This window comes from Somniosus microcephalus, chromosome 23 (assembly GCF_052327205.1).
Source record: "Somniosus microcephalus isolate GS21.2 chromosome 23, FLI_Smic_1.0, whole genome shotgun sequence".
Taxonomy (NCBI): domain Eukaryota; kingdom Metazoa; phylum Chordata; class Chondrichthyes; order Squaliformes; family Somniosidae; genus Somniosus; species Somniosus microcephalus.
Genome location: NC_141009.1, coordinates 62876331 through 62902909, shown reverse-complemented (window position 1 = coordinate 62902909; position 26579 = coordinate 62876331). Strand labels below are relative to the sequence as shown.

General features: G+C 48.2%; 1 protein-coding gene across 5 annotated transcripts in view; it reads right to left on the bottom strand.

The window, feature by feature from the left end:
* The window catches only part of LOC147101904 (uncharacterized), a 232868-nt gene that overhangs the window by 61176 nt on the left and 145113 nt on the right, over positions 1–26579 (bottom strand). For 3 of the 5 annotated variants that reach the window (XM_085965923.1, XM_085965924.1, XM_085965925.1), the window contains exon 9: positions 26019–26102. The exons of the other annotated variants lie outside the window; for them this stretch is intronic. In XM_085965923.1, coding sequence (XP_085822049.1) covers positions 26019–26102 — 84 coding nt within the window. The remainder of the gene's footprint in view (positions 1–26018; positions 26103–26579) is intronic. 5 annotated transcript variants of the gene reach the window in all.

The window sequence follows — 26579 nt, the reverse complement described above, 5'->3', positions numbered from 1 at the left end:
CTATCACCATCTCGTCTCGTTTTGAATACCTCTTAATGTCTCTTCTCTGTTGTTCTCTCCCAGCCTGGCCTTTTAAGAACATAAAAAATAGGAGCAGGAGTAGGCCAATCGGCCCCTCGAGCCTGCTCCGCCATTCAATAAGATCATGGCTGATCTGATCCTAACCGCCAATCCACTATCACAGAACCATCTCCTGAATCTAACAGAATTAGACACACGAAATAGGAGCAGGATCAGGCTACACGGCCCCTGGGCCCGCTCCGCTACCCACAGGGCCATGACCGATTCGAACCTAGACTCATGTCCAAATTCCTGCCCGCTCCCCGTAACCCTTAATTCCCTTTACTTCTAGGAAACTGTCTATTTCTGTTTTAAATTTATGTAATGATGTAGCTTCTACAGCTTTTTGGGGCAGCATATTCCATGGACCTACCACCCTCTGAGTGAAGTAGTTCCTCCTCATCTCAGTTTTGAAAGAGCAGCCCCTTATTCTAAGACTATGCCCCCTAGTTCTAGTTTCACCCATCACCGGGAACATCTTCCCTGCATCCACCCGATCCAACCCCTTCACAATCTTATATGTTTCAATAAGATCGCCTCTCATTCTTCTGAACTCCAATGAGTAGAGTCCCAATCTACTCAACCTCTCCTCATATGTCCATCCCCTCATCCCCGAGATTAACCGAGTGAACCTTCTTTGTACTGACTCGAGAGCAAGTATGTCCTTTCTTAAGTATGGACACCAAAACTGTACGCAGTATTCCAGGTGCGGTCTCACCAATACCTTGTACAACTGAAGCAATACCTCCCTATTTTTATATTCTATCCCTCTAGCAATGAAAGCCAACATTCCATTGGCCTTCTTAATCACTTGCTGCACCTGCATACTAACCTTTTGAGTTTCGTGCACCAGGACCCCCAGATCCCTTTTAATCTATTTCATTTCCTGTGCCTCTTTAGTCTTGACAAAGGGTTCACCCGAAACATTGACTATTTTCTCTCCACGGATGTTGCCTGGCCTGCTGAGTTTTTCCAGCATTTTCTGTTGTTATTTCGGATTTCCAGCATCTGCAGTATTTTGCTATTCTGCTGGTATATATGTCAGTTGATGAAGAGATGTTATGAGCGCTCAGTCAATGTGGGCAGAGGATATTCCAAGGAGGTCACAGTGCATATGGATCTCAGATTAAACACTTATAACCTCAATACACCTGCAAAATGTGTTCCAAGACCTCAAAACACAAAGTTCTGGCATCTGAAAGTGAACTCAGGTTGCAGGTCAGCTTTTATGCTGCAGTTGCAGCTGTCAACTGTTCAGATAGTTGCTAAACCCGGCACAATCAGCTGGCATGTTTGTTGCATGACGTGGAACACGCTGAAAATGTTGCAAAATGGGAAGAGCCTCTCAAAATAGGATTATCCAGGCAGTTAACAAGCTGTTAACTGCCTTAAGTGGCTCTCCCGCCGCTTGATGTCGAGTCTGATCAGTACTCGCAGACCCGACACTCTGTAAAGTTGCATGGAGGCGGGATGGCAGCAGGTTCGCAGCCCTCTGAGCGCCAGCAAAATCGTGGCTTAAGTCTTCTCTTCACAAGGGTGGCCAAGGTAAGTCAAGGCTCTGGTACCAATATACATCCACTGCCACTCAACAGCTTCACTCACCTCTTTCTCTCTCAGCACCTTGGTGTCAGGAAATCTCACTTCTGCTGTGTGCAATATCTTCACACACTCAAGCACCTTCCTTGCTCAAAGTCACTCTCTCAACTAATTGTTCCTATCACCAGGTCTTCTGTTATTCTTCAAGGACATTTCTTTGAAAGGGACAAGGCGCCTTCACTCTCATCACGTTGGAATGCATGACCTCATACGGGGCAAATCTCCTGTAACATTGTTTTCTCTCCCTCCAAAGGAAAAAAATGGTGTCCAACCAGCACCACAGAAGGGCAACTAAGGGAGGACCATCATCACTGAATACTCATTTGCAAGGAATTAGTTAGATAGTTCCAAGGGTTGTCACTGGGTGAGTCACTGAGCACTAATGAGAATGATAACTGGGGTGGCGAGAAGAGTGTTGAGGGAGAAAAGGTCCAATCTTAAAGGTGAAAAGCACTTTGGTGGAAAATTTACATCTCTTTGTCTTATTATGTAGCTTTATCTGCATTTTCATAGATCTATTACTTTTTGATGACCCCCTGAGAAACCAAATAACTCAAAATACAATCAAGCATAAGCCTCGACCAGACTTGATGCTGAACACGGTAAGTTTTCTGAAGCACTGCTTAGAATATTTGGGGGCGGTGGAAGCGTAACTGTTGTCTTACCCAGAAATGGTCTCGAAAATCATTGCCATCTTCTGTATGTTACTAAACTTTACAATACAAAGAGAAGTTACATTAGGGTGAAAAGGCCCAGGACCAAGCAATGCCAAAGGAGGGCAATGAGGAAGAAATGGATGAAGGAGACTTGTGCCCAGGAACACTAGTGCGTCATTCATAGACAACTCTTCTAATTAAATGCATAATATGATCTCTGCACAATCAGTCCTGCCAAATTTGTTACCATACAGTGGACCTAGAAGCACACGATATTCATTCTGATGAACTCTGCCTTAAGTACCATATATGCCATTTATGTCCATCCTTTCATATACTGCAGCCGTAAAATGGCCTTTTTTAAAGAAACTCTCTGGACTAAGGTAAAACAAAGTGCCATTATTTTTTCACCTAAAAATAAAATCTGCATGGCTTTCACTGCAGTGCTTCCACTTGGTGAGCCTGGATGGTACATGTCACATGCTGGTGCTTCTTTTAGGTGAAATCCTAGTGGAAGTAATTGGTATGGAGGCAAGCTACTATATGGCCTTATGGTGTGCAGGTAGATCCATTCCTCTTTGCACACAGTCATGAGATGGCCCTGCAACTGCTCACACCAAATTGGTATCTTGGGGGCTGCCTGTTACATGGTTCTTAAGAACATAAGAAATAGGAGCAGGAATAGGCCACTTGGCCCCTCGAGCCTGCTCCGCCATTCAATAAGATCATGGCTGATCTTGGGCTCAAAGCCACGTCCCCGTCTGCTCCCCATAACCCTTCACTCCCTTATCTTGCAAAAATGTCTATCTCCACCTTAAATGTATTTAATGACCCAGCCTCCACGGCTCTCTGGGGCAGAGAATTCCACAGATTTACGACCCTCTGAGAGAAGAAATTCCTCATCTCAGTTCTAAAAGAGCGACGCTTTATTCTAAAACTGTGCCCCCGCGTTCTAGATTTCCCCACGAGGGGAAACATCCTCTCTGCATCTACCTTGTCGAGCCCCCTCAGTATCTTGTATGTTTCAATAAGATCACCTCTCATTCTTCTAAATTCCAATGAGTGTAGGCCCAGCCTGCTCAACCTTTCCTCATAAGTCAAACCCCTCATCTCTGGAATTAACCTAGTGAATCGTCTCTGAACTGTCTCCAATGCAAGTATATCCTTCCTTAAATAAGGAGACCAAAACTGTACGCAGTACTCAAGGTGTGGTCTCACCAATACCCTGTACAGTTGTAGCAGGGCTTCCCTGCTTTTATACTCCAACCCCCTTGAAATAAAGGCCAACATTCCACTTGCCTTTTTGATTACTGGCTGTACCTGCATGCTAACTTTTTGTGTTTCATGCACAAGGACCCCCAGGTCCCTCTGAACTGTAGCATTTTGTAATCTCTCTCCATTTAAATAATAGTTTGCTTTTTTATTTTTCCTGCCAAAGTGCATAACCTCGCAGTTTCCCACATTATACTCCATCTGCCAAATGTTTGCCCACTCACCTAGCCTGTTTATATCCCATTGCAGGTTCTTTGAGTCCTCTGCACAACTTGCTTTCCCACCCATCTTTGTATCATCCGCAAACTTGGCTACATTACACTCGGTCCCTTCATCCAAGTCATTAATGTAGATTGTAAATAGTTGAGGCCCGAGCACCGATCCCTGTGGCACCCCACTAGTTAAATCTCCTCTTAACCTTCTCTGCTCTAAGGAGCACAACCCCAGCTTCGCCAGTCTCTCCACATAACTGAAGTCCCTCACCCCTGGTAACATTCTAATATATCTCTTCTAAAAAATTACAAAAATCTAGGCTGACACTCCAGTGCAGTGCTGAGGGAGTGCTGTACTGTCGGAGGTGCTGGCCTAGAAATTGAGTTTGCGCTGCGCCAGGGCTTTAGCGCCGGAAGTTAGCGCCGGCGCTAAGTCCCTTTGCGCGCGCCAAAAATTCAGTAGCGCCGCGCCCAAACGGCTGCCGGCGCTACTGAAGGGTTTTAGCGCCTGAAAACTGGCGCAACGCGCCGCATTGCGGCGCTGCGGCGCCCGCTGCGGTACGGCAGGCTCGGGAAGTGCAGGCCTCCTCCTTCCGTTAAGGAGGAGCTGCCTGCACCCGGCCGCGGCCCGCGCAAATCTCCTCAAAAATGAGCCCGGCACCTCGGACAAGTGCCGGGCTTGCATCTGTTCCGGGGGGGGGGGGGGGGGGGGGGGGGGGGAGAAGTCCGGGGAGGGAGCTGCGTGCAGGCGGCTGGCGGGAAAGCGGCCGGCCGCCGCGCCTCCTTAAAGCGCCGGCGCAGACTCCGGCAGCACTCGTTTGCCGGAGTCTTAGTTGCGGCTGCCACTGGCGAGGCGGCCGCAACTGAATTTCGGCTTGGGGCCGGGTTACCACGGCAACCGGGACGCTGCGCACACCAATGACGTCATCGGTGCCGGCGCAGCGCTACCGGTCTACCGCCGCGGAAGGGCCCCAGGCAATTTAGGAACCAGCGCCAATTGCAGCGCTAGGCCCTCTAGCGCCGCAAAATCGGTGCTAAGGGCACTGAATTTCTAGGCCGCTGTCTTTCAGAAGAGACGTTAAACCGAGGCCCCGTCTGCTCTCTCAGGTGGACGTAAAAGATTCCATGGCACTATTTCGAAGAAGATTAGGGGAGTTACCCCCGGTGCCCTGGCCAATATGTATCCCTCAATCAACATAACAAAAACAAATTATCTGGTCATTATCACATTGCTGTTTGTGGGAGCTTGTGGTGCGCAAATTGGCAGCCGCCTTTCCCGCATTACAACAGTGACTACACTCCAAAAGTACTTCATTGGCTGTAAAGCGCTTTGAGATGTCTGGTGGTCGTGAAAGGCACTATATAAATGTAAGTCTTTCTTTCTTTCTTACATCTCTTCTGCACCCTCTCCAAGGCATTGCCATCCTTCCTAAAGTGTGGTGCCCAGAATTGAACACAATACTCCAGCTGAAGTCTAACCAGTGTTTTATAAAGGTTTAGCATAACTTCCTGCCTTTTATACTCTATTCCTCTATTAATAAAGCCAAGGATCCCAGATGCTTTTTAACAGCCTCCTCAACTTGTCCTGCCACCTTCAAGGATTTATGTACATACACCCCAAGGTCTCTCTGTTCTCGCACGCCCTTTAAAATTGTACCATTTAGTTCATATTGCTTCTCCTCATTCTTCCTACCAAAATGTATCACTTCACACTTCTCTCTGTTAAATTTCATCTGCCACGTGTCTGCCCATTTCACCAGTCAGTCTATGTCCTCCTGAAGTCTGTTACTATCCTCCTCATTGTTTACTACATTTATCGTATTGTATCATCTACAAACTTTGAAATTATGCCCTGTATACCCAAGTCCAGGTCATTGATATATATATCAAAAAGAGCAGTGGTCCTAATACTGACTCCTGAGGAACACCACTGTATACTTCCCTCCAGTCTGAAAAACAACTATTCACCACTACTCTCTGCTTTCTGTCCCTTAGCCAACACTGTCCCTTTAATCCCATGGGCTTTAATTTTGCTCACAAGTCTATTATGTGGTACTTTGTCAAACGCCTTTTGAAAGTCCATATACACAATATCAACCGCACTACTGTCATCAACCTCTCTGTTACTTCATCAAAAAACTCAATCAAGTTAGTCAACCATGATTTGACTTTAACAAATCCATGCTGACTTTCATTTATTCGCCCATACTTTTCTAAATGCCAATTAATTATTATTTCTAAGTTTCCCCACCATCAACGTTAGGCTGATTGGCCTGTAGTTGCCGGGTTTATCCACCTCCCCTTTTTATAAACAGGAATAGTTCTTTCTTGGCAACTTCACCAGACTCAACTGAGCCCCTTCGTTTAGTATCATCTGCCAGGCAAGGAAATAGTGACTTTCAGAACCAGGCTGGATATTATGAGAGTTACAGTGCCAGAGTAATCAGCTTCAATGGATTGGATGATCTGTTGTTGTTCTTCTCCTTCATTTATTCATCTCTTAACAAGTGCAGACTAGGTGATCAAGTATTTCAAGGAACACAATGGTCCCTGCACACCTAAGACTATGGCAATCTGAGTGAAATGGAACTGCCATGGTCAATCATATTGGTTAGATTAATTCCTGGAGTTTTCCAAGTTTATACAAGAGCTCAAATTTTCAGAGAAGGAAAAAAATGGGTCATTGCAAAGCCACGATCGCACCTATAGCACATTATGCAATATATTGACCAGCCCCTTTTTCAACAGGGTACAGATACAGGAGATGCCTTCCCACTGCATGTAATTGAGGGCCCAAAGGAAGATCATGCGCAAAGTTCAACTTCTACTGCGTTCCACCCAAATTGCAACAGGAAAGTGTGTGTTGAGGAAAATCCACCCTAATAATTTCAGGTGTTAGAAGCTGCAGAGTTTCAATCTCAGTTGGCAATAGAAAGAAAGTGCCAATGGTTAGTTAAAATAAAAACAATTAATTCATTAATACCCTTCAAGGAAGAAAACCTGCCACTCCTTTCTGGTCTGAAAGATCAACGTAATTTACCTGCTTTCTCACCACATCCTCACCAGAAAATCATATTTACAACAATAACAACAACTTGCATGTATATAGTGCCTTTAATATAGTAAAACATCCCAAGGTGCTTCACAGAAGCGTTATCATTGACACCGAACCACATCAGGAGATATTAGGACAGAGAGGTAGGTTTTAAGGAGCGTCTTAAAGGAGGAGAGAGGTAAAGAGGCAGAGAGGTTTAGGGAGGGAGTTCCAGAGCTTAGGGCCTAGGCAGCTGAAGGCACAGCCACCAATGGTGGAGTGATTAAAATTGGGGATGGGCAAGAGGCCAGAACTGGATCAGCGCAGAGATCTCGGAGGGTTGTAGGGCTGGAGGAAGTTACTGAGATATTGAGGGGCAAGGCCATAGAGGGATTTGAAAACAAGGATGAACATTTTAAAATTGAGGTGTTACTGGACCGGGTGCCGATGTAGCTCAGTGAGCACAGGGGTGATGAACATAATAGGATCAGAAGTAGGCCATTTGGCCCCTCGAGCCTGCTCTGCCATTCAATAAGATTATGGCTGATCTTCTACCTCATCTCCACTTTCCTGCACCATCCCTATATCCCTTGATTCCCTTAATATCCAAAAATCTATCGATCTTTGTCTTGAATACACTCAACGACTGAGCCTCCACAGCCATCAGGGGTAGAGAATCCCAAAGATTCACCACCCTCTGAGTGAAGAAATTTCTCCTCATCTCAGTCTAAATGGCCGTCCCCTTATTCTGAGACTGTGACCCCTGGTTCAAGATTCCCCAGCCAGGGGAAACATCCTCCCTGCATCTACCCTGTCAAGCCCTGTAAGAATATTGTATGTTTCAATGAGATCACCTCTCATTCTAAACTCTAGAGAATATAGGCCGAGTCTACTCAATCTCTCCTCATAGGGCAATACCCCCATCACAGGAATCAGTCTGGTGAACCTTCGTTGCACCCTCCCTATGGCAAGTATATCCTTCCTTAGGTAAGGAGACCAAACTGTACACAATACTCCAGGTGTGGTCTCACCAGGGCCTTATATAATTGCAGTAAGACATCTTTACTCTTGTGCTCAAATCCTCTTGTAATAAAGGCCAACGTACCATTTGCTTTCCTATTTGCTTGCTGTACCTGCATGTTAACTTACAGTGATTTGTGTACAAGGACACCCAGGTCCCTCTGAACACCAACATTTCCCAATCTCTTACCATTTAAAAAAGACTTTGCTTTTCTATTTTTCCTACCAAAGTGGATAACTTCACATTTCTCCACATGATATTCCATTTGCCATGTTCTTGCCCACTAACTTAGCCTGTCTATATCCCTTTGAAGCCTCTTTGCATCCTCCTCACAACTTACATTCCCACCTAGCATTGTATCATCAGCAAACCTGGATATATTACATTTTGTCCCCTCATCCAAATCATTGATATAGATTGTGAATAGCTGAGGCCCAACCACTGATCCTTGCGGTATCCCACTAGTTACACCCTGCAAACCCAAAAATAATCCGTTTATTCCTACTCTCTGTTTTCTGTCGGTTAACCAATCTTCAATCCATGCTAGTATATTACCCCCAATCCCATGAGTCCTAATTTTGTTTAATAACCTCTTGTATGGCACCTAGAACATCAGAAATAGGAGCAGGAATAGGCCACTTGGCCCCACGAGCCTGCTCTGCCATTCAATAAGATCATGGCTGATCTAGGGCTCAAAGCCACTTCCCAGCCCGCTCCGCATAACCCTTCTCTCCCTTATCTTGCAAAAATTTGTCTATCTCCACCTTAAATGTATTTAATGACCCAGCCTCCACAGCTCTCTGGGGCAGAGAATTCCACAAATTTACGACCCTCTGAGAGAAGAAGTTCCTCCTTATCTCAGTTCTAAAAGGGCGACCCTTTATTCAGAGACTGTGCATTTTGTAATCTCTCTCCATTTAAATAATAGTTTGCTTTTTTATTTTTCCTGCCAAAGTGGATAACCTCGCACTTTCCCACATTATACTCCATCTGCCAAATGTTTGCCCACTCACCTAGCCTGTCTATGTCCCTTTGCAGATTCTTTGAGTCCTCTGCACAACTTGCTTTCCCAACCATCTTTGTATCATCTGCAAACTTGGCTACATCGATCCCTTCATCGAAGTCATTAATGTAGATTGTAAATAGTTGGAGCCCCAGCACCGATCCTTGTGGCACCCCACTAGTTACCGTTTGCCAACCAGAAAATGACCCATTTATCCCGACTCTCTGCTTTCTGTTAGTTAGCGAATTCTCTATCCATGCTAATATATTACCCCCAACTCCGTGAGCTCTTATCTTATGCAGTAACCTTTTATGTGGCAGCTTATCGAACGCCTTCTGGAAATCCAAATACACCACATCCACTGACTCACCCTTGTCCACCCTGCTTGTTACATCCTCAAAGAACTCCAGCAAATTTGTTAAACATGATTTCCCTTTCCTAAAACCATGCTGATTCTGTTTGACTGCAGTATGCCTTTCTAAATGCCCTGCTACTGCTTCCTTAATGAAGGACTCCAGCATTTTCCCAACGACAGATGTTAGTCTAATTGGTCTATAGTTTCCTGATCGAATGCCTTCTGAAATTCCAAGTTATCTATTCTGCTTCTTACTGTACTGTAGTGTATGTGCCTTTAAGTCAGAACTACTTTTACAGCTCCTGTATACTGTAGTACCGGCAGTGACCACACCTGTATATAAGCTTTGCGCATGCCTCTGTACCCCCAGTCTTGAGACTACCCTCCTCCAGTAAAGACCTGTTTATTGTTAATGTACAGCATCCGTGTGATTATTTAATAACAGCATATCCACTGAACCACGGATCCAACAGTGGCGACGAGTGTCGATTCGAATCTACCTGCAACATAAAAAAAAATAGTCAAGGCCAGGAACACGGGCGTCGACCACGAGCAACCGCCCAGCAGTCAGGCAGAGATTGAACTTCGCAGGGGAGGCTGTGGAGAGCCGGGCTTGGTTCCCCAGCCACGACGAGCAGCAAGAGACCGACGACAGGTCCAGCGCAGACCCTTCCCGAGCAGCAGCGGCTGGAGCGCGGGAGACGCCATTGAGCCGTGGAGAAGAAGAAAGAGCGCGGGAGACGCCATTTTTAGAAGCCGCAGCGGAGAAGAAGGGCGAGCGCGGGAAGGAAGGAAAGCGCGGGAGACGCCATTTTGTGCCAGCGGAGAAGAAGGGGAAGCGCGGGAGGTGCCATTTTTGACAGTTAACTCACACCCAAGGATGCCGAAGAGTGGCAGTATCTCTACGTTCGACAATGAAGTCGAGGTTTGGGCAACATATGTGGAGCGTATTGAGGTGTACTGCAGGGCGAATGAAGTGCCAGATGCTAATAAAGCACTGGTTCTGTTAAATTCCATGGGTGCAAAAACTTATGGGTTACTGCGAAATCTAATAACCCCAGAGAAGCCAGTAAACAAGAATTTTGAAAGCATAGTAGAAATCCTACAGGACCACTTAAACCCCACACCGCTGCTGATAGCAGAATGATTTAAGTTCCATAAAAGGAACGAACACAAAGACGAAAGCAATGCTGAGTACCTAACGGAACTGCGCAAGCTATCAAAACACTGCCAGTTTGGAGCGGGACTAGCAGATACGTTAAGGGACAAGTTTGTATGTGGGCTACAAAGTGAAGGAACCCAGAAACGGCTTCTATCAGAAAAGGACCTTACGCTGGACAAAGCTTTCAGTATGGCAGTATCACACGAAGCAGCCGCAAGGGGCACTGCAGAGATACAACGGAGGCCGCAAGAATATGGCACCAATGAAATGTCCTATGGAACAGGGAAGTGCGATCGCTGCGGCAGAACAACACATGACCAGAAAGATTGTTGGTTCAAGGACCAAGTGTGCAGACAGTGTGGGAAAGCAGGACACATAGCAAGAGTCTGCAGGTCTGGGAAGAAAACCAACAGTAAGAAATCTCCACAGGAGCAGTACAAAAAGGTACACCAGGTGATGGACAGTGGTTCAGACGAACAGAAAAGTGACACAGACTCCGGAATCAAGGAGCTCGGTTGTCTGAAACTACATAAGGTAACAGAAATGGAGGATCACCAGGCTATCTGGGTTACACTCAAGATAGACGGAGTCCAAGTGAAAATGGAATTGGACACAGGGTCAGCTCTAACAGTCATAAATCAAAGAGACTACAAGCGGCTATTTTCACACATACCCTTGAAAGCTACAGAGATTGTCTTGAAGACGTATACGGGGCAAAAAGTCTACCCCAAAGGAAAAATAAGGGTGAAAGTGACATATAAAGGCCAGGAAATACCTAAAATGGATATATATGTATTGCCAGATGGAGGACCACCATTGCTAGGACGTGAATGGATCCGGAAGATACAATTAGATTGGCATTCCATACAGGCACTGAAGGTTGAGGCCAAAAAGGATGACGACGTCACACCTGGACGACTGTCAAAAATGCTAACTGACGCAAAAGAAGTGTTCCAGGAGGGACTCGGAACACTAAAAGGAATAACAGCAACGATTAAAATAGAGGAAAATGCAAGCCCAAAGTTTCTGAAGGCCAGACCAGTGCCTTATGCTATCAGACCAGCTGTTGAAGCAGAGCTGGAAGGGTTGGAACGTTCAGGAGTACTGTCCAAAGTGGACTGGAGCGAGTGGGCTACACCCATCGTTCCTGTAATGAAGAGGTCGTTGAGTAATACGCCTGGGGAACCAAAGAAGGTCCGCATCTGTGGGGATTTTAAGGTGGCAGTGAACCCAGTCCTTCACACGGTACAATATCAGCTTCCACGAATTGAGGATATTTTCGCCTCGCTATCTGGAGGTAAACGCTTCACCAAAATTGATCTAGCCCAGGCGTACTTGCAAATGGAGGTAGAAGAAGCTTTGAAACAATACCTTACGATCAACACTCATAAAGGTCTCTATCAATACAACCGGCTGGTGTTTGGAGTAGCCTCGGCTCGGGCTATCTGGCAAAGGGCGATGGATCAGGTCCTGCAAGGGATTCCAGGGACGCAGTGTTATTTGGACGACATCTTGGTCACGGGCGAAAATGACGGTTATCACCTCGCCAACTTGGAGAAGGTGCTCACCAGATTAAAGGAGTATGGGCTACGAGCTAATCGCCACAAGTGCGAGTTTTTCCAGAAACAGATCTCGTATTGTGGCCACGTCATCGATGAAGAGGGGTTACATAAGATTGAGGCAGTAGTCAAGGCTCCAGCACCCGAAAATGTGTCACAACTGAGGTCGTTCCTCGGGCTGGTAAACTACTACCACAAGTTCTTACCAAATTTGTCTACGGTATTACACCCACTGAACACCCTACTGCAAACAGGGGTACCATGGAAGTGGGATGATGAATGTAGACGAGTTTCCAGAAGTGTAAAGAATTGATCACATCAAAAGAGGTGTTGGCCCATTTCAACCCAGCACTACCAATTCGTTTGGCATGTGATGCATCACCCTATGGTATTGGAGCGGTGCTGTCGCACAAATTCCCTGACGGGTTGGAGAGGCCAGTAGCCTTTGCGTCTCGGTCACTAACCTCAGCCGAGCGCAACTACGCCCAGATTGACAGGGAGGCCCTCAGCCTAGTATGGGGAGTAAAAAAATTCAACCACTATCTGCATGGGCAGAAGTTCACCTTGCTGACTGACCACCAACCACTCGTCTCCATCTTTAATCCTAAGAAGGGCGTTCCAGCGATGACTGCACAGCGGTTACAAAGATGGTCCCTGTTTCTAGGGGCGAATCAATATGAAATAGAATATAAAGGCACGAAACAGCATGGGAACGCTGATGGGCTATCGCGCCTGCCACTGCCTACTGTGGAGGAAGCACCAGCAGTGGACCCTATCGAGATATTTTATTCGTCAATAATTGAACGATTGCCAGTAACAAACGCGGATATAGAGAAGGAGACCCGCAATGATCTGACGCTGTCTCGGGTATATGAATTGATGGTGAGGGGATGGCCAACTCATGGCGACTCACTGTTGCCAGCATTCTCATCCAGAAGAGAACAACTGTCAGTATGCCAGGGGACAGTGATGTGTGGATCCAGAGTGCTGATTCCACCCAAGTTAAGGGAGAGAGTGCTAAATGAGCTACATGAAGGTCATCTGGGGGGAGTGAAAATGAAAAGCCTTGCTAGGGCTTATGTGTGGTGGCCGGGAATCGATCAACAAATCGAAGACCTAACTAAGAGCTGCTTAGGATGCCAGAAGGTCCAAAATGCACCACCACATGCACCTCTACACCCAAGGGAGTGGCCCTCCTCTCCATGGCAACGGGTGCATATTGATTTCGCTGGTCCATTCATGGACTCAATGTTCTTAATAGCAGTGGATGCTCATTCAAAGTGGCCTGAGGTGATAAAAATGTCTTCAACCACTACAGAGAAAACAATTGCAGTCCTACGGACCATATTTTCCAGAAATGGTTTGCCAGAGCAGATTTGCTCTGATAATGGACCACAGTTTGTGTCCGACGAGTTCCAAAAATTTATGAGAAGGAATGGGGTAAGGCATTACACATCCGCCCCGTATCATCCAGCCACAAATGGATTGGCTGAGAGGTTCGTACAAACCTTTAAGAAGGCGATAAAGGCCATGTGCGACGATGAAATTCCACTACAGCATAAGATGGACAATTTCTTATTAGCCTACCGAAACGCGACACATGCAGTTACCAACCAGACCCCGGCCATGATGTTCTTTAACCGAAGGTTGAGATCTCGTCTGGACTTGCTCAGACCAAATGTGCGAAGAAATGTTGAGGGCAAACAATTCCAGCACATCAATGAGAAGCCGACAAGGAGCTTCAATGTAGGGCAACCAGTCTTGGCCCATGACTATCGAACAGAGAAATGGCAACCCGGAATGATATGTACAAGGCAGGGGCCATTAATGTACACAGTGGATGTCAGGGAGAACATTGTGAGATGCCACGTCGATCAGATCTTAACGTCACAGGAAGGCGTCAACCCCATGTCTCGAGTACCTGGGGATGAACCCGACATAACGGTCGCATCTACCTCAGACCCAGTAGCAGTGGAACCCGATGAACTACCCGATGAAAAGGGGTCAGAATCGCCTCTGCACCAAGAACAAGAACCTCCGGAAAGACGCTATCCCGAAAGGGTCAGGAAGCCACCCCAAAGACTGAATCTATAAATGGACTTTTGTTGTTTAATGTACATGTTGAAATGTCAATTGTTATTTGAATATTAGGGGTACTACTAATCTAAAAGGGGAGGAATTGTAGTGTATGTGCCTTTAAGTCAGAACTACTTTTACAGCTACTGGCAGTGACCACACCTGTATATAAGCTTTGCGCATGTCTCTGTACCCCCAGTCTTGAGACTACCCTCCTCCAGTAAAGACCTGTTTATTGTTAGTGTACAGCATCCGTGTGATTATTTAATAACAGCATATCCACTGAACCACGGATCCAACACTTACAACCTCACAAAACTCTTAACAGATTCGTCAAACACGATTTCCCTTTCATAAATCCGTGTTGACTCTGCGCAATCTTATTATTTTCTAAGTGCCCTGTTACCACATCCTTAATAATAGATTCTACCATTTTTCCTACTACTGATGTCAGGCTAACTGGTCTGTAGTTCCCCGTTTTCTCTTTCCCTCTTTTCTTAAATAGTGAGGTTACATTTGCTACCTTCCAATCCGCAGATACCGTTCTAGAATCTATGGAATTTTGGAAGATGACAACCAATGCATCCACTATCTCTATAGCCACCTCTTTCAAAACCCTAGGATGTAGGCCATCAGGTCCAGGGGATTTATCGGCTTTCAGTCCTATTAATTTCTCCAGTACTAATTTTTTACTAATACTAATTTCTTTCAGTTCCTCATTTTCACTAGACCCTTGGTTCTCCACTCTTTCCGGGAGGTTTTTTACGTCTTCTTCCGTGAAGACAGGCACAAAGGCCTAAAAATTCAGTTGGGCGCGCCAGCCGTTAGCGCCTTAGGGGGAGTAGATCTCGAGCGCTAGGCGCTTATCACCCGGGCGCAGCGTGATCTGCGCCTTTCCCCAACTTCAGGACACATTTAGCGCCGGCGCAAAGTCTTAGCGCGCGCCCTGCTGCGCGCGCAGATCATGACGTCATATAATAGTGCAACGCCCTTTGTGCGCCCCAAACCGGAACTTCACTCGCGCCGGCCCATCGTGCGCCGGGCGTCCCGAGCGACTGTGAAGTGAAACGGTACACAGGCCAGCCGGGCCGGGGGGAGCGCTAATTAAAGGGCACTTACCCAGCAGTATAAAGGCCAGCCATTTTGCAGCATTCACTCTTGTGCAACGGTTTTTTGGACAGAGACCAAGGAGGAGAGTTTACTGGTTTGGACCAACACTTGGACAGGTATTTTTGGCTCAGGCCAGAGCTTACCAATTATCTTAGCCTTCATTCAGAGCTCAGTGTTTGCCAGCATATAATGGGGGCTGCATTGGGTGGCAACGCTGAATTTCAGCCTTATGCCAGAAGGGCTTACAGACGCCGTGAGAGAGTTGCAGCCCTGGCTAGACGCAGAAGGGGCAACAGGCGTCGCCAACTGAGGCCTTACCCATGCAGGGTATACCGCCAGCAGACCTCCTATCTGACCATGTCTGCCGCGATGTGTGTTAGGAGGCTGCGATTCCGAAGGGAGGTGGTTGCAGACATCTGCCGGCTGCTTCAGAGAGATCTGCAGCCACAGCTGATGCGCAGGACGTCTCTGTCGGTGGCAGTGAAGGTGACGGTGGCTCTCAACTTCTATGCCTCCGGCTCCTTCCAATCCGCTACTGGGGACATCGCTAACATCTCCCAGTTCGCCGTGCATTGCTGCATCCACCAGGTGACTGAAGCCCTTTTCAGAAGGAGACATCAATTCATCTCCTTCCCCATGACCCTGGACAAGCAGCAGCAGCGTGCACTGGGGTTTGCAAGAATAGCGGGCTTCCCCATGGTGCAGGGCGCCATTGACCGCACGCATGTGGCTTTGCGGGCACCTCTTGAGGATTACCGCAACCGGAAGGGCTACCATTCCCTCAGTGTACAGCTGGTGTGTGACCACAAGCAGCGCATCCTAGCTGTCAATGCCCGCTTTCCAGGCAGCAGCCACGATGCCTTTATCCTGTGACAGACAACTGTGGCTGACATGTTCCAGGCACAGCCTCCCCCAAGAGGATGGCTTATCGGGGACAAAGGCTATCCTTTGTGTACCTGGCTCATGACCCCGCTCCGCGTGCCCACGACCCCTGCTGAAGAGGCATACAACGAGAGCCATCAAGCGACGAGGAACCTCATAGAACAAACAATCGGCGTGCTCAAGCAATGGTTCCGCTGTCTCGATCGCTCCGGGGGAGCCCTCCAGTATTCGCAGGATCGAGTCTCCCAATTCGTCGTCGTTTGCTGCATGCTGCACAACCTGGCTATCCGCAGGACTCAGGCACTGCCACCTCACGTTGGACCACCACCTCAGGAGGAGGAGCAGGAGGAGCATGAGGACGACGAGGACGAGGAGTACCAGCCCAGGAGGGACGCACAAGGTCCAAGGGCCGCCCGTCGTCGGCTTATTGAACGTCACTTCTAGGCCCCCTGTCAGGGAATGGCTTGCGCCAATGATAGAACATGATTGCAGCCGCTCCGCAAGCCCGCAGCCGGTTAAGGCAACAAACACTTCAAAGATCAAACATGGACAATGTGAATAAATAAAATGCTTTATTGTACAAACTCTGGGCCCTTCCCACATGAAAACCAAAAACAGAGGAAACCCACAAAAAACACTCAAACACATTACTCGCTCCCACAACCTGGGGAGGATTAACAAAATAGGGCAACTGAAATGGCCGTCATTGTCGGCCTTCGTCCAAAACAAACATCACATCATCGGCCTTCAAAAAACTAACATCCAATTCTCGGCCTCAAGAAACAAACACAAATGGCCACACATTCGAATATTTGGCCCGCTAGGGCGATGCCTTGGCCATCTTTGGCTGGCCCCTGCCCGCCCTGCTGCTCCACCTCAAAGTAAGGCCATTGGCTGCTGCAAGGCTGGGGGCAGGCTCCTGAGGGGCACATGTCGTGACGGCAGATGCCCTTGGGGGTCGGCCTAGTCGAGGTCTGGGCGTCGAGCGGCCGGCTGTTGATTGCTGCAGCTGTGGCTGGCCAGCATCAGTCGCTGCAGCAGCTCCTGGCAGCTCCACTGGGGGAGTGGCAGTGGCGGCTGGAGGAATGGCGGCAAGCTGGTGGATGGCAGGCGCTCGCTGGTCGCCTGAGACACTGGCACTCGCCCGGGCCAGCACTGCAGCATGCGCACCAATCTGCCGAGGGACAGACCGATGTGCTGCTGCAGCGCGCCGGGTGCCCTGGCGATGCCTGGCTGACACAGCGAGTGTGGCAGCAGTGAGTGCCCGTGTTGACCTGTTCACTGCCCGCAGCAGAGCAGCCAGTGACTGGACGGCACCACTAATCACCTGGCCAGTCGCTGCGAGATCTGCCCGGTATTCCGCCCGACTGGTGGCCTCTAAGGGCCCGAACTCGGCCACACTCCGAGAGAGGGAATCGATGGACTCAGGTAACCGTGACACTACCGCCATGAGCTCCGTGTGCCGGCGCTCCGAGTCCGCGGACAAGTCTTCGAGGCCTTCCATCTCCTCGGCGAAGAGCATCTCCTGACTGGAGGCCGGACTCTCCCTCTGGGGAGAAGGCCGCCGAGCTGGCCGACCCTTCCTGCGTTGCTGGAGGCCGCTGGGCCCAGCAATTGGACTCCCATCCGACGCATCCCCCCTCTGGGGAGAAGGCCGCCGAGCTTCCACCCCCCTCCCGCCTTTCTGCAGCATGCAGGTCCCAGGAGCTCCCCTCCCCTTCGACACTTCCGCCACGCTGCCCTCCAGGGAAGACGTGTCCCCTACATTGGCCTGGGTGGCCGCGGCTGAGGGTTCCCCTGATGGGCCGCCTTCCTCTTGCTCCTCCTCCTGCTCCTCCTCGGAGGGTCTGTCACTGGCAAGTTGAGGGACCTCCTCTTGACCATCTGAAAGCAGGAAGGTACAAGAGTAGCTTTAGAGTGAGGAGAGGGCGTCAGTGCGGGATGCATGAGCGGTGGCATTCAGCGCATTGGTCGGACAGTGGCAAAGGATGTAGATCTGATGCGCAAGTGGGACAGAACAGGGTCGGCATCTCCACATGCAACGAGCCCAATCACCCGGCGACCCATGAGGCGCTCCACGCGATGTTGCAGGTCGGTGAGTGGCTGGAAATGGGGTCGTCCTCCCCCGGTCACAGTCCGGCTCCTGCGATTATTCACCAGCTTGGCCTGCAAGAGAAAGGACGGCCTCTAAGTACAGTGTGTCGCCGTGATCTTGTGTGCACTGCCTCCCATGGTGGAATAGCCTGGCCAGTGTGTCGCCATGATCTGGTGTGCACTGCCTCCCATGGTGGAATAGCCTGGCCAGTGTGTCGCCATGATCTGGTGTGCACTGCCTCCCATGGTGGAATAGCCTGGACAGTGTGTCGCCATGATCTGCTGTGCACTGCCTCCCATGGTGGAATAGCCTGGCCAGTGTGTCGCCATGATCTGCTGTGCACTGCCTCCCATGGTGGAATAGCCTGGCCAGTGTGTCGCCATGATCTTCTGTGCACTGCCTCCCATGGTGGAATAGCTTGGCCAGTGTGTCGCCATGATCTTCTGTGCACTGCCTCCCATGGTGGAATAGCCTGGCCAGTGTGTCGCCATGATCTGGTGTGCACTGCCTCCCATGGTGGAATAGCCTGGCCAGTGTGTCGCCATGATCTTCTGTGCACTGCCTCCCATGGTGGAATAGCCTGGCCAGTGTGTCGCCATGATCTGCTGTGCACTGCCTCCCATGGTGGAATAGCTTGGCCAGTGTGTTCAGTGCAGAATGTGCAATTGATGCTCATGCCTGTGCCATAGCTGCTGGATGAAGGCTGGCCATTAGAGCTTTCAGGTCCCTTTGCCCATAATGTGAGGTGCACATGCAAGGATGAGGAGGTCATTGGAAAGGGTACTCACCCTGACAATGCGTGTGAGGTCATTTATCTTTTTGCGGCATTGGGCACCGGTCCTGGGGACGTCGCTGTTGGCTGACAGCTTGCTGGCGACATGCCTCCAGGCTCTCCTGTAGACGCGGACCGTCGCCTTCTTGCCATTGTCCGGGTACAAAACATGGCGCCTCTTCTCCACAGCAGCAAGCAGCACACTCAGATCACGCTCTGAGAAGCGCTGCGCACGTTCACGGGCCTTCTCCATGTCTTCAGGCGCTATTTGGGTCCAGCAGCAGTGTTCAGGCCTAGCTGGAGGGCTCCACTATCCAGGGCGTGGCAGCAGACACAGTCGACCCTTCCCCCTTAAGAGCTGGCCGGCGCCAGGGTGTCTGCTGTCAGTCACGAGATGGCCGCACCTGCGCTGTGCCCGGCCTAGGCGCTATCGATCACCACCTCCGGCTTAGCGCCCAGAGAGAGGAGTCCAACAGCAGTTTTAGCGCTCGCCCGAACTAGTAGGGCGAAGCTAATGAATATCGGAGAAGTGGCCTAGATTTGGAGGCGGACGCTAACTTTAGCGGACGCCCCACTTTAGCGCCCCAAAAGTGGCGTCAATGAATTTCTAGGCCAAAGTATTTGTTTAATTTCTGTGCCATTTCCTTATTCCCCATTATAATTTCTCCTGTCTCAGCCTGTTTAATTATAAGTTCTCCTGACCCATATTTACTTTCACTAATCTTATCCTTTTTACATACCTATAGAAGCTTTTACAGTCTGTTTTTATGTCTCTCGCTAGTTTACTCTCATATTCTATTTTCCCTTTCTTTATCAATTTCTTGGTCCTCCTTTGCTGAATTCTAAAATTCTCCCAATCCTCAGGCTTACTACTCTTTTTGGCAATATTATAAGCCTCTTCCTTTGATCTAATACTATCTTTAACTTCTCTTGTTAGCCACGGTTGGACCACTTTTCCTGTGGGGTTTTTGTGCCTTAAAGGAATGTATATTTGTTGTAAATTATGTATTAATTCTTTAAATGCTAGCCATTGCTTGTCTACTGTCATACCTTTTAGTTTCCCAATCTATCTTAGCCAACTAGCCCCTCATACCTATGTAGTTTCCTTTGTTTAGATTTAAGGCCCTAGTTTTGGATTTAACTAAATCACTTTCAAACTTAATATAAAATTCTGTCATATTATGGTCACTCTTCTCTAAAGGCCCCTTTACTGCAAGGTTATTAATTAGCCCTTTCTGACTGCACAATACTAGATCTAAAATAGCCTGTTCCCTAGTTGGTTCCTCAACATACTGATCTTGAAAACTGTCTTGTATATATTTCATGAATGAATTCGTCCTCCACACTATTACTGCAAATTTGGTTTGCCCAGTCTATTTGTAGATTAAAGTCCCTCATGATTACTGTATTACACTTGTTACATGCGCTTCTAATTTCCTGATTTATACTTTGCCCTACATTACAACTACTGTTTGGGGGCCTTTAAACAACTCCCGCCAATGTTTTCTGCCCTTTGCTGTTTCTTAGCTCCACCCAAACTGATTCTACTTCTTGATTTTCAGAGCTAAGATCCTTTCTCTCTACTCTTTTTATCCCATCCTTTATTATCAGGGCAACCCCTGATAATAAAGGATGAAATATTTAGTTCCCAACCTTGGTCACTTTGCAATCAAGTCTCCGTAATTATATCAAATTTCAATCTGTGCTATTAATTCATCTATTTTGTTGCGAATGCTTCGCGCATTCAGATATAGTGCCTTTAGCTTTGACCTTTTTCTATTTTTCCCTGATGTCACCTTAGTCACTCTTGATGTCTTTTCCCGACCCACTCTGCTTATTTTTACCCAAAACTCTGCTCTGCTCTAGAGCCTTGACATTTCGCTTGCTGTTTTTAAATTTACTCTCTCCTGAATCCCCTCCCCCCTGCCCTAGTTATTTGATTCACCAGGACGCTGATTCCAGCCAGTTTAAGTGAGCCCATTCCAACGGAACAGCTCCCTCTTTTCCCAGTACTGGTGCCAGTGCCCCATGAAGCAAAACCCCTGCCTCCCACACTACTCTTTGAGCCACGCATTTAACCTTATAATCTGCTTATCCCTATGCCAATTGGCACCTAGCTCAGGTAACAATCCAGAGATTGTTGCCTTTGAGGTTCAACGTTTTAATTTGGACCCCAACTCCTCAAACTCTCTCAGCAGAACCTCATTCCTAGTTCTATGTCGTTGGTTCCTACGTGATCCTCCCCTTCCCACTCCAAAGTTCTTCTCCAGCCGTGAGGAGATGTCTTTAACCCTGGCACCGGGCAGGCAACACAACTTTCGGAACTCCCAGTCGCGGCTGCAGAGAATAGTATCTACCCCCCTGACTATACTGTCCCCTACCACAACTACATTCCCTTTCACTCCCCCCACTTGAATGGCCTCCTGCACCATGGTGCCATGGTCAGCTTGCTCATCCACCCTGCAGGCTTTTCTCTCATCCATATAGGCAAGCAAGAACCTCATACCTGTTGGATAAGGCCAAATTTTGAGGCTCCTCCAGCACTGCAGCTGAGGTCCCCTTTCCTGCATGAGTAGCAGACACACCCTCCTGTACCACTACCTAACCTAAGGGGTGTGACTGCCTCCTGGATCAAAGGGGTCGATTTTCAGTGTGCCGTGAGGCGGGCTTTTAGGCGTGCGGGGGGCTAAAATCCCGAATTCGGGGTCCCGACACCATCCCGCCCAAAACCCGCCTCCGTGTAAGTTTCAAAGGAGGCGGGTACCCGCCCCGCACTGGGACCCGCCGACCCGAGGCGGGAAGGGATTAGTGCCAATTAACTGCCTGTTAACAGGTAGTTAACAGGCAGTTTTTAGCCTAATCCCTATTTTGAAGGTTGTCGTGTGGGATTCCCGACGGCTCCAAACCACACCAGGTTAGAGGAGTCGGGCCGTCGGGTTGAAGGACTTGGAGGGGTCGAGATGTTGGTGTTCAGGTGAGTGATGGGTGCATGAGTGCAAAGGTAAGTGTGTTTGGTGTGTCTAAAGTGTGTGAAGAAGTTTAAATTACCTGTACTTACCTTTACAGCCTTCCTTCCTCTAGGCTTCGGGAGTCCATCATTCAGCCGGCACTGAAAGCAGAATGGCTGCGATCTGTCAAAAGCGACAGCCTGCAGCTTTCAGTGCCGGCGAGATTTCTAACTGAGTCTGCGTAGAAGGACTCAGGTTAGAAGTAAGACTGTCAGTGTTTGACAGCTTCAAGCAGCTGTGAAACGCTGATATTTCATCTGTCAACACGTCTTGACAGATGAAATTTCAGTCTGTGACGTCACCTGTTGCCGGGTGGCCCTTAGTTGGCCTGCTGAGCCCGCTGGGCTAGCTCAACAAGGTCAATCAAGTGAAAATCGCGTGGACTGGCCGCATCTCGATGGAGGCAGGACTACAACCCGAAAGTTGTAGTCCTGCCTCCTTCCCGACTTCTGAATGAAAATCCAGCCCAAAGTGTCCAGTTAACTCTCCCCCTCCCTGATGCCTCGCAATGTCTGCATCTCAGACTCCAGCTCAAAAACTTGAGCTGAAGTTCCTCAAGATACAGGCACGTGAATGGGAATTGCGTTTTCGACACAGTTATACTTCTGGTTGATAATATACAGGACTCATTCTCCTCATACATATATGCAAGTGGCACTCTTTATGTATTAATAAGATATCACTTCCACAATGCTGCTCAGTGGTATCTTCGGTTAGCAAAGTGGCATGTGGAAGATACAAAAAAAGCAACATTTTCAAACAATTTTTGTCAGTTTCTGAGGGTAAAGGCCTGCAAAAATGGGGGTATTTTTAACCCCCAAGAATGGGTGGGTTGGGGGCGGGTTAAATTTTTGAATTTCGATTGGGAGCGCAACCTGGCTCCAATGAGCCCACTTCAGGGTTTAGCGCAGGCGCGTTTTGATGCTGGCAAGAATTCTACACGCCGAAGTCGGGGATTTAATTATTCAGGCAGATGGATAATTATTGGTGCAATTAACTTCCTTAGGAGACGTTAATGAGGTTTTTGCGAATTGCTTTTAATTTTGCTCCAAATTTAACATGTGTAGTACAGGGTTCCCGGGGCTCGGGAAACTAACCAATGAAATGGAGGCGAGATTGAGCAGCAGTTCAGGTGTGTATTTAAATTTCTCATTGTTCCATCTGAATAAAAGCTCACTTATTGCAGCTGGTATCTTAGTTCCCTCTGGAAAATGTTTAGCAGAGAGTTCTTGTGTGGATACAGCTGTTTTCAAGCTTGGAGGCTTTCTAACTGACAAGATCAGGATGGGAGGCGTGTTGGATGTGTTTGACAGCACGTCAGAAGAGGAAGATCATCACCATCCACGGCAGCGTCAACGGCTGTGGCGGGATCAGCACGTGCACAGGAGAGAGCTGCACAGGAGGGAGGTGAACAGAAGAGGGGCATAGGTCGCAGGAGGCACTACCCACATCACAGGGTTTACAGACAGAGGCTTAGCATCCTTGACCTCTTGGAACAGCAGTGCTTCCGCAAGCTGAGGTTGTCACGTCGGGCGATGGCAGACATCTGCAGCTTCCTAGAGGAAGACCTGCTCCCTGCTGGACCTGGTGGCCACGCATTACCAGTGGCCATGAAAGTGACCACTGCCTTCAACATTTTTGCCTCCGGATCCTTCCAGGGTGCTACCAGAGACATGTCCTGGATCTCCCAGTCAGCTGCACATAAATGCATAAGGCAGGTCACTGATAGTTTGTTTGTCAGGGCCGGCAATTATATAAATTTCTCCTTTGATGCCAATAACCAGAATGTATTGACATTCAGTATGAAACAAGTGAGGGGGTGAGTTTGCACTTGGGATGTAATAATGGGCAAGATGTGGAAGTGGTGCTAATCACAAATATTATGTGCCATTATAAAAAAAGGAAACTTACATAACATTTTGTCAAACACCCATGTGCATACTTTTGTTGATTGACAATTTTGTGAACTTATGCTTCCTACTGCTTCTACGTGGTGCATCCCATGTAGAGGCAGGCTGCTCAGACCCCTGCCCTGACTGCTGAGCTGCTTCTGGCCTACACCCTCTGGGCTTTGGAGTGCATGGGCCACTCCAAAGACTGCTCCATCTGCACCTGTGCAGGGGCAGACCCGGCCATCGGGAGAGGAGGCAGCATGTCGGGTAATGGCTGAGGAGGGGTGGGGGGGCAACAGGTGAGAAGTGGAAGCGCTGTGAGTAGAGTTCCCACTTCCATGTCCCCTTTCACCATTATCCATCTCCTGGGCCAGCGCCCTACCATTCTGTTGCAGACCAGCTTGTTGGAGATCAGTTACGCGTTGTAAGGCCATGGATAAGGTATCTGTCATCCTATTTAAGGTGGCAGACAAGTTGGCATCCAAAGTCTGCACAGCCATGGTCATTCCCTGCATGGACTTATTTGACAGCTGTGGTTAAAGCTCCATGGAGGTGGCCATTCTCTCCATGGCAGACATTCTGTGCCACAAATCCACTAGCGATCAATGAACTCCTCCATCCTCTCCTTTATTGTGGAGAGTGTGTGTGGAACATGGGCCAGTACCTGGCTAAGTTGCTGATGCACCTCTAGCATTCTCCTTCTCAACGATAGCCCCTGGGGTTCAGCATCTGTGTCCAGCTGAGCAGAGCTTGGAGAGGATTGCGCCCCTAACGCGGACTCGCCACAGTTGTCCCTGCCACCAATGTCAACTTGTGTTCACTTGTGAGGTGTGAACCACCAGATGAAAACCCAACTAAATGACTAATTGGATCGACCGAAGTGCGAGTATCTGTGCTGCTGCATGGCTGTACGTCCTGTGACAGTGCACCCTCAGAATGAATGAGGTCCTCTGAGGAATCGTCCTCATGGATATCCTGAGACACTTGTTGTATGTGTGAAGGCTCTGGAAGACAAGGGATATGATTTAGTCATGGCAAAGTCACAATCTTGACAATCACCATACTCAGTCTTCTCATAGTTCAGTCATTGATGAAATAAAGTCACCATATGTGCGTCAGTATTTGTAATTCTGTCACCAGCTATCTGCGAGCTCCGTCTCTCCATCTCCGACTGAGAGGGGCGCATCTGTGAGTGGGACTATTTGTGGCGACCCGCCTCCAGTTCTCTCCCTCTCCCTTGCGTTTTGCACTCACTTCTCCTACAAGAGGTGAAAAAAACAGACCTGTGAGTCAGGTATTCCCCCACTGGATGCAGTGCATTCGGTGAGGTGACTATGAGACAGCTGCATCACACTGCATAAGGATTGGAGTGAGTGGCAACAGCGGATGGATAAATGGGGAGGTGGTGAAGTGCATAGAAAGTGAAAGCTGGATGCTGCTGAAAGTTGATTGGGTGTGAGAAGTGATGTGATGGAGAATGCTTAGCAAGACAAAGTGAAAGGGGCTTAAACCACAGGATGTAGTTGAATCAGCAAATGTACTCACTTTTCCTGACCTGGTTGGGCCATTAAAATGCTTCCTACATTGCATCCAAGAACTGGGTACAAGGCTTCAGCTGCTCACCTCCTCAGCTACCTCCAATCATGCCTTCTTGGTGAGAGCCGCAGGTTTATTCCTCTGTTGCTGCTCCTGACTGCAACCAGCAGTAATTCCAGCACTACGTCATTGAATCTGGGTGCTGCCCTTGCTCTATGTCCATCATCCATCCTGAACACCTCCAATATCCATTTGAGCACTGTCCCTTTAAATACAGCTGAGAACGCATCATGTGGCTGCGCATCACACCCGATGCGCAGCTTGGAGACGTGAAACCTGGAAGCCAAAATTAACTGGGTTGAGATCGCAGATTCCAACCTGCTCAGTTGACTTCCAGGTTTCACCCTCGCAATTCCACCAACCCTCCCCAATAAATCATACGCTGATTGTACATATACTATAATAAAATGAAATGTATACATTTTATAATGTAATAAAACACATCTTATTCCATAAATATACACATTATATGCACACATTACATGATGTGATCAGGCATACGAACTATTCCTTTGGTAACTCACTCAGCTTAACTTTGCGAAGCCGCAATATAATTCAGCCAGGGTTAATTAGATGCAGTTTCATTAAATGAAATCACAGCATTGCAAACAGATTAAGAGTGCCTGAGTGACTCATCATCATCTCTGTGCCACTTACACTGATGTCGAAACATCCATGTTGCAAATTACGCTGTCTCTCTGTGCATTGTTCACTTCATCACGCCACATCAGAATGGAAGACCTAGGTTCAATGCAGGATGCAGCAAAAGATGGAAAAGAGAGAGACATGTATTTTGTGGATCATAAGCCTATTTAGTGTGACTTAGCCCCACTTCTCCTTGACCTCGCCCATCTGGAATTGACACTTGGCCAACTCTCCACAATTATATCCTGCCTCCGCCCCGTGCTATCTTCGCTCTTTTGGCCAACCGTTGTGGTTGATGTAAAGAGAGACATTAGTGCCCAAAGGGAAAGAAAGCTGCAGGAAGAAAAAAACAAGGGTAGAGATGAGACAGCAAGACTTAAGGGGAGATATTGGAAAGAAGTAGATAGGAAACAAATTTGTAAAGAAAGAGATAGGGAGATATACAGCAGAAAGAGAACCAAAGAGGTTTAGGAGATAGTGAGATTCAATGGGAGAGAGAGAAATTACACTCAAAGCTAAAACAAAAGGGAAAGAGACAGGTGGCCGGATAACATCATGGAGAGACCGATAGAG